The 8,324-nt window shown below is 55.9% G+C and overlaps 1 protein-coding gene and 1 long non-coding RNA gene across 2 annotated transcripts; both read right to left on the reverse strand.

Annotated features, from left to right (window-relative positions):
- Window positions 1-254: 254 nt before the first annotated feature.
- Window positions 255-923, reverse strand: LOC131401921 (uncharacterized). Its single transcript, XR_009218132.1, has 2 exons — window positions 868-923; window positions 255-529 (listed from the first exon to the last, which is right to left on the reverse strand). It is a non-coding gene; the product is annotated as an uncharacterized LOC131401921 (long non-coding RNA).
- Window positions 924-2,788: 1,865 nt separating this feature from the next.
- On the reverse strand, window positions 2,789-7,540 carry LOC131401902 (ral guanine nucleotide dissociation stimulator-like). Its single transcript, XM_058536967.1, has 6 exons — window positions 6,369-7,540; window positions 5,429-5,608; window positions 4,915-5,021; window positions 4,351-4,420; window positions 3,185-3,237; window positions 2,789-2,831 (listed from the first exon to the last, which is right to left on the reverse strand). Exons 1-6 carry the CDS (start codon window positions 6,375-6,377, stop codon window positions 2,789-2,791), a joined length of 462 nt encoding a protein of 153 aa, XP_058392950.1. The 5' UTR covers window positions 6,378-7,540.
- Window positions 7,541-8,324: the final 784 nt, after the last annotated feature.

An 8,324-nucleotide genomic window follows, 5' to 3' on the forward strand; every position in this document is an offset into this window, starting at 1 on the left:
CTGTGTCTGCACCTGGAGGAGCTGAATGATACTGAAATGAACTGGTCCTCCGTGTTAGGGGGACTTGGGATTGTCCCCACTAGCCAGAGAAGGGGCTGGCCCTTCTCCCTTCTCCCACATACAATAAGCTGATGACCCGGAAGAGTTCTTGATTCAAGGAGAAATGTGAGATTCTGTGTCTCCCTCACATGCCTACAGAAAGTGACAGAACCACACCACAAGTTCCAGGCTGTAAAGGGAACAGGACTTTAATATAATATTCAAACATGGCATTTATTATTTACAACAAATAACTACTGTCCCTCCCCAATGGGTTCATAGGTGCTGGGGGATGTCAGGGAGCTGAGATGGGGTCGTCCTCTCTCTCTTGGGCTTCAGGGGACTCCAGGAATGAGCTTACAATGCTCCCCTTCCTGTCAGGTGGGAGGAGCTGGCCCGGTGCATCGCAAGCTTCCCAGCTGTGTCCCCGCTGCTGAGGATGCGGCTGTGATCGGCCACTGGTATGGGGCTCGGTATTGGGGCCTGGGGGCTGAGTAGAAGTGTCGGGTTATCTTGGGGGGCCTCCTTCAGAATCATGGCCACCCACCCTGTCCCCACTGCACTGGGTGCTGCAGACCCTGTGCTCAGTGCTGTTAGCCACCAGTACCCCATTTGTCCCTGCCACGGGAGCAATCGTTTACTATCACCTATTTCACAGTGGAGGAAACGGAGTCTCAGGAAGCTGAAGAGAGTCACCCCAGTCACAGGACTGCTCAGTAGTGGAGCTGGGATCCCAGTGCCAGCTATCGGACTCCCCAAGGACACGCTTAGCTCAAAGCTTTACTGAACTCCTAGGAGTCAGTCACCCCAGCCCAGACACTCACTCACCCCTGAACTTGATGATGGCGGGCTCTTCTTTGCCTTGAATATTCTGCTGGCCAACTAGATCTGGGGATCCAGCAGGCAGGACAGGCTGTAGCTACAGGGCAGAGAGGCACCTCTGAGCCTACCAGGAGCCACACCTCAGGTGTCCCCCCACTGCCTTCCCAGCAGCTGGAGTCTGGGTGTCCCAGAGTTCGCCAAGCAATAAGGCCTGGGGCTGAGCAGGGGGCCATGGAGACAGGCTCTCTGGACGGGCCAACATGGAGAGTCCACCCCTGCCCTCACTCAACTCCTGCACAGCCTCAACTATCATTCTCGTTGAGCAGCTCCATGTCCTGGAATCAGGCCCCAAATCACTCCTCCAGCTCTGGTTGTAATTCTTTGCAACCACTGGGAGCAGCAGCATCTCCCTCATGACTCGGTATTCCTGGGACCAGAGGGAAGGAGAGGATGCACACAGGGCCTGGGTGGGGGATGCTGCAGGGGCCTTGTGGGGGGTGAGGCGTGGGGCAGGGGACCAGTCCTGGCAACGCTCCTTCCCACCAGTTCTATCCAGGCTCTACCTGTTCTCAGAATGGGAATAATCAGCCCCTCCTCCAGGAAGTTATCCTTGATGCCATCCTGCCCTCAACCAACCCGCCAATTGGATGGGTCTCCCACTTCTCTGTTATCGAAGTCTTCCACTCAATGTAAGATACAGGGGGTGGAACCAGGGACTGTTCTGCCCAGAGGGTCTCTGATTTCCACCTCCTTCCCCTCCCCTGCAGGGAGTGCCACAGCTGCTCACCTCAGTCCCTTTCTTAAGGTTGATCTCATTCCCCTGGAAGGTGGAGAGCCAGAGTCCATCAGACAGAATGCCATAGACTGACTAACCCCTTATGTCCACCCCTTCTCATGGTGCACTACTGCCAGGTCCCCAGAGGGGGCGGAGCATGCAGAGAAAACAGGACTTGGACCTAGGCCGGGCTCTGGGCTCCAGAGAAGGAGGACATGGGGGGAGGCTGAGGGACCTGGCAGCACAACCCTCTCTGATGACAGATTTGGAGGCTGAGGCCTCAGGCAGAGGGGACTGCTCAGCAACTTATGTGCTGCCTGACTTGGGGGGGGGCGACCCCTCTCTCCCTCCATGGGCAGCATGGGAGTTAGAGGCTGAGTCCAGCTCAGATAAAACCTCACGCAGCTGTGCCATCAGGCAGCTCTGAGCTTCCCCAGCCTGGGGAACCGGAATGGGTGTCTCAGGTGGAGCCTCTGTTCACTCATCTCTAAGATGGTCCTGATGCCCCAGCTCCCAGGGGCCACTGCGAGGCTCCCAGGAGAGATGTGTCACGTGCTGAGAGCTCGGAGCACATTTCGGGGGCTCCCGCATCCCAAGGTTCAGGATCGTGGTCCTTCCTGCCTGGCCTCAGGTTCACCCACCTCGAGATAATCACCCATCGCCAGACACAGCATAAGCAGGTCACCAAGGAAAGTGCCAAGATAGGGGACGACACCCTGTGACATTGGGGTGCGGGTGGGATGAGCCCTTGCTCTCAAGTCGACCCCCTGCAGACCCTCCCCTGAAAAGTCCACAGCCACAGCCTCCTGGCCCACCCCAGGGTTCCCACGGGGAACAGCCTAGGACCCTTAGCAGCCTCCCCTCAATTCCTCCTTGCTTCACACCCCAAGAACACCACACTCCTCCTCCTCACCTCCCAGGGCAGGCTTCTAGCAAATCACAGGGTATGCGGTCCCTGTCCCTCCCCACAACAAACCCATCCTGCACCAGCTCTTCCAGGCCATCCCGGTCACTTCTACTGGGGGATTCGGACACTGTGGCACCAAGAGAAAGGGCCCTCCTCTCTTGATTTGAGGCCTCCAGCTGGGAGCGCAGAGCCCCTCCCCCACAGGCACACTCACCTGCTGCTGCTGCTGCTCCTTCTCCTGCACTCTATGGGGGCTGATTTCCGAGGGGCAAACGTGGAAGGCCCCTCCTGTCAGGGTCGAGGACAGTGTCAGTGAGGCCATAGTCCCCTCACCGCATTTCTCTCCAGCACCACTCGCCTCCGACACTGGACATCTGACTCGAGTCAACTGGTACCAATGCCACTCCACCCTCCAAGGTCTTGTGATTCCAGAACAAGCCCAGTTTCAACTCTCTGAGTGTAAGCTTGGGCTTGCGTCCTGGACTCCCTGAGCCTGTTTCCTCATCTGGAAAGTGTGAGAACTCCAGCTACTTCACAGGTTCTCCTGAGGACTCACTGTCGCATGACTGTTATCACTGTTCTCGCCCTCACCCCTCCAGGGAGCAGGCAGAAAGCTCCCACATTCCTTTCTTCCCTCTTACCTCATCACCCCCATGTGAGGCCTGCACCACACGATCACCATCCTTCCATTTCCCTGATGGGGAGACAGAGGCCCAAACAGGGGAAGTGAGTTGCTCAGGGGCCACAGAGGAGAAGCCACTTGGCCCTCCCAGCCAGAGACACTGTTCCAACATCCTCACCTAACCCCCAGCCCCACCACTGACAACAGTCCTGACCCCTGAGCTCTCGAAGCTTGGTCGTGGGCTGAGGCATGGATGGAGAGGATGTGGTGTCTTGGGAGTCTGGTTGAATGGCTCCTGCCTGCCCCAGTCTCGTAGAGTGTCTGGCCCCCAGGCTGGGACAGAGGCAATGCCAAACCCTTCTCCTCCCCAAGGACCCACTCAGGATATTCCCCTGCACTGAACTCTTTCTTTATCCACTCAGAAACTGGACCCACAAGGTGCCACCTCTGATCAACAGGGAAGGGGTGAGAGGACATTTTGCTTCCCTGTTTACATGAAGCTCCTAACTTCCTTTCAGCAGGATCCACTAAGAATCTATCAGTTGCCTAGGCGCTACTCATAAGCCACCTGGGGTATATGTCATTGCCAACCAGGCATTCAGGTGAGACTCCGTTGTTGACTCGAGTGACTGTTCTAGGCGTCCAGGGGGGGTCCCAGAACGCACACACATCTGTCTCTGGTCCAGCTGTTCAGATCCAAGGATGAGCATCTTGTTTGTCCACCTGGGCCAGGGAAATTCCCTGCTGCGCCCGTCCCTGGGGTAGGCAGTGTGCTCTCCCCTTGGAGACATGGTGAAGATAGAAGGAGCAGCAGGGGCCTGGCTTCCTAAGGACAGGTTTAGGCTGAGGGATAAACCCACCCAACCACCCAACAGCCTGGGAGAAGCTACATTCAGCAGGACGGAAGTGCATGGAAGCCAGAAATCTGCTGATGGCGCCAGCTCGGCAACTCGCCCTGGAACAGCCCAGCCAACACCACTGTGTCCCATGACCAGGGCCTCCTGCCCACAAACGGCACCCCACCTGCCCATGGGCCAAACAGATCCCTAAGCTTGTTAACCTGGACAAGATAGATGGGAACGTTTCAGAGAAAGTTCAAGTCAGAAACTATCAAAACCACAGCTTGCCCAGTCCCCCTCCCCCGTGGCCCCTCCTCTCTTCCCAGACCCCCAGCCTCCACTCTACCTTGGTCATCAGTTCTCTGCTCAAGGACTCGTCTTGGCTATAGTGCTCCTTAAGTTTTTCAGAGCTCTCCCTGAGGAGAGGGGAAAGAGGGAAGGATAAATTTAGGGATAATGTGAGGGGTCTGAGTGCAAATCCTTTTCTTTGACAACCTGAGAGATTCAAACTGCCTGGAGGAGTGCTCTCACTGGGCTCCTCTGAGGGCTAAGGTCTTGTGAGACTGGGAGGGGGCTCTCCTGTTGGTCACTGGGGTCTCCATTCCCCCGCTATACAGAGCAGCTCTCTTTTGACCACTTTCAGTTTCAACTGGGCATAGAGTTCTGTTGCTATAAACACTTGAAAATCTCCAATGTGGCTCAACCCAGTACCTGGCATTTAGAGAAACCGAATCCTGAAGCAGAATTGGTGCACTAAGGACACCAGGAGACTTAGAGACCCACCGCTGAGGCCCAGGCCCTGTTCCAAGCATTTGCTGCCACCCAGGAGTTCCCAGATGACTGAGGGGCCAATGGCAGACATACGGGAGATCCCCCATCCACCATGGTCCTCCTATGGAGAGAGGCCTACCCACCAGGAAACTTCCCCCATGTGTTCTTCAGGTGGTATATGGATGTTTTCTGCAGAACAGAGATGACAGTGCAGGGCGAGGAGAAGTTCTTCAGGATCTTGCACTCCTGGGGAAGGGAAGAGAATGAGCTGTGAGGTGGGGCGCTGAAGCCCTGCTTGCTCTAGCTTCAGTCCCCTTCTATTTAAATCTCCTCTCCTGGATGAGACAGATGCTCAGGGAGCCCCAGAAGGGCACATTTAGGACCCAAAGAGTAACACTCACAAGGAGGAGGATTTTAGCTCAACCCAGGGAGGGAGCCAGGTAGGAAGTGAGCATCCCCGCACTGGGACCTGGAGTCAAGGTCAGCATTCCCCTGGCAAGAAGGGCCTAGGGACTTGCAGGGGCTTAGACCACACACTGCAATCCTGGGACCTGATAAAGGTGGAGGCAGTTCCCAAGGCTCCAGAGAGGGGCTCCACTGGGCCTCCCACAGCACACCTGGGCCACCTGGATCCAGCGCTCCACCACCCTCACCCTGTCCTGGGCCATCATGCTCGGGTCCCCGAGGCAGGTGGTGATGACGAGGCTGGCCACCCTTCTGAAGTGGTCGATGGTGGCCCGGACGGTGTGTGCCAGGTGCTCATTGCTGGGCTTGTTCCTCTTGCCCCAGGTGGAGCCCAGGCACTGAGAGGGCACCACCTTCCGGAAGAGCTCCTGGGGAACAGGGGGAGTGTCACCCAACATTGCCACACCCCAGCTCTGTGTCCACATCCCCAAAAGTCCCACACAGGGGTCACAGTTTAGAGCTGGAGCTCAGGAAGCTCATGATGTGGCCTGAGCCTTGTGAGAGTCCCTGGCTTTTCTTCTCTGTCCACTGAGGGTACCCAGAGGATGACCCAGGACCCAATACTGGCAGGGAAGGGAGAGGGACATTTGCATCCAGCCCGTCCTGGCTAACTCCAAGCTCCAGATGGTGGCTCACCTCAGCTCATCCCAAGGGGGCATCTTCCAACACACTGATCCCCCTCTGGTCACACTCCCCATTCTGATGCACATTCTCCCCTGGCAGCTACAACCACGGGCCTTGTCTGTCTCCCTTGTAGTGGAGTACACATCAGGTGTCTAATAAGTCCTGAGGCTGTTGAGCTTCCTGAGCAGACGGTTGGGCCACCCGGGACCTGGCTGCATACAGTGAGTTCCACTCCACTACTGATGTGCCAGGCCCTGCTCACCCTTCCTTCTCTTCAAGGAGCTGGCACAGCCACTCTGTGCAGCAGGTCCTGTTAGTGTCCACCTCTACGCTCTGCAGGTGGAAAGCAAAGGCTTAGGGGTTCAGAAAGTTGCCCAGGTCATATGGTTGGTAAGGGGTGGAGCCAGGATTCGGGCCCAGATCATAGGAGACTGGATGAGGTCTGGGGCAACGATGGCAGAGGGAAGGCCTATCCCACCTCGCCCTGAGAGCCCAGCTGCTCACCGCATCCATCACAGTCAACTGCTCCACCACCAGCTTAGGAGGGAAGGCCGTAGGTTGGGCTTCTTCTCACACTTCTTAGCCACAGGTGGAGATGGACTTCCCACTAGAAATGATGGTCCAGGTGACTCCAACTCAGCAGCTCCCACTCCTGCTGGAGCCCATGTTGGCCCTTGCTCCAGCTCCAACACTGCTGGTAGAGGGGACACTGGCTCCAGTGCTAGAGAGGGTGGTGTCAACGGAGCTGGAGCCAGCTCTACCTCCACCACTGCCCACAGCTCTGCTTCTGCTGCTGGCTGAAACTCTGGAGCTGACTCTGGAGCGGGATAAAGAGAAAGGTTCACTCACATAGCTGACTTTCCATGTGTCCTTCTAAATACAGGAAAGATCCCACTTCTCTTCCAGGAATAGCCAGCCTGCAGTCCCCCTTAGCCTCTGGCTCTGCCTCAGTGGCCTCCTAAACTCACAACAGACAAGGGAAAGAGGGTCACGGGAGCTCAGCTCTGAACCAGACAAGGTTACCTGCATGTACGTCCCCTTTAGCTTGAAAAAGAGACAGCCCCTGACTGGTCCCACCCTAGTTCTGGTCCAACCCCATCATCTCAAGGTCCTGAGTGTGGAGGCCCTCTGCTCCTGCTCTCATCTCAGAGCAGCACTGGATGGTGTGGGTGGCCTCATGTACCTGCTCCTTGTCTAGTGAGTTGGTGGAGTTGAAACCATTGGGCAGCTACTCGACGACCTCCTGAGTGGAGTTCTGCAAAGACTGCCTGGGAGCTGGGCCAGAGGGAATCAGGGGTTGCCTGCACACTGCCACTGAGGCCAACCCCCAAGAGAAAGTCTGCTCCTCAGTTCAGGCACAGAGGGCATCCTGGCAAAGAACTTTGTTCAGGGAAGGAAGGAAATGAAACCTCTAGGGCTCAATAATATACGAGTAGAGGAGCTCACCTTCTCATGCTGTCAGCCATGATCTGGGGTATGAACGTGACAGACCCACCAGGTTTCCGACACCTAACAACAAGCTCCTGCCCAGGAATGGCCTGTCCCACATACCCTGCCTTCCCCACTCCACACAGACACACAAACACACACACACACACTATGAGGGGCCTGGAGTGTGGGGTTGATCAGATGGGATCACCGTTGTGTCCTGGCCTGCACTAGCCTTTCCTGGGCTCCCCCATGTTACCCTTCACTGCCTCCTGTCAGACACCCAGAGGCGTCAGGGAGGAGGGCTGAGCCAACATCGGCAACAATCAAAAAGATTCTCTTTCTGGGTTTTTTTGAGGCCAGATCCTCCAAAAGTTTGGATACAACAACAAAACATTTTTGCTTCTTGGCTGTCTCCATTCAAGTGAGCTGGTTGGGGGACTGTGGGTGCCTGGTTACCAGAGTTCTAAGATCTGTTGAGGCCTAGGACCAAGGAGATGGGGTCTTTTTTCAAGATTCCTTTACCTGGGACCCTTACCTCAATCAGATTTCTCCAGAGCTGCCCATTGAGCCCGGGCTGCTCACCCTCCTCTCTCATGTCACTTCCTGAACTGTACACAAGGAGCCTACACAGCCCTAGCCACAGTTCCCTGGAAACCTAACTCAGGTCCTAGCTTTGAGGAGACAGAGATGAATGCAGACCTCCTCTTTCTTACCAGTTCTGCATCCTGGGAAAGTCCCTGTGCCTCTCAGGTCCTCCCTAGTCTCCAAACCTGCACCATGGGGATCAGGCTAGAATCTACTTCCTAGGGATCTCACCCGGTGTATATGAGATAATATCTATTACCCCTGTGGGCTGGTGTCACATGTACCTAAGGCACAAACTTAGAGATGGAAGAATAACAAGAAGGGGTGACATGTAGCACAGAACACCACTCAAAACAGGCCTGGATTCTAGCAATGTGATATTGGAACAGTCACTTCCAACTTGGCCTCATTTTCAGGTCAGCATCATGAGGGGTTTGAAACTAA

Source organism: Diceros bicornis (assembly GCF_020826845.1).
Source record: "Diceros bicornis minor isolate mBicDic1 chromosome 22 unlocalized genomic scaffold, mDicBic1.mat.cur SUPER_22_unloc_1, whole genome shotgun sequence".
Lineage (NCBI taxonomy): Eukaryota > Metazoa > Chordata > Mammalia > Perissodactyla > Rhinocerotidae > Diceros > Diceros bicornis.

Bases quoted from the DNA above. Each gene is read 5' to 3' on its own strand.
- LOC131401902 (XM_058536967.1), bottom strand. The intron at 4,421-4,914 runs GTAGGCCTCTCT...CCCTCTCCTCAG, and splicing joins TGGGGGAAGTTTCCTGGTGG to GGAGAGCTCTGAAAAACTTA. The intron at 2,832-3,184 runs GTAAGAGGGAAG...CGACCCTGACAG, and splicing joins CCTCACATGGGGGTGATGAG to GAGGGGCCTTCCACGTTTGC.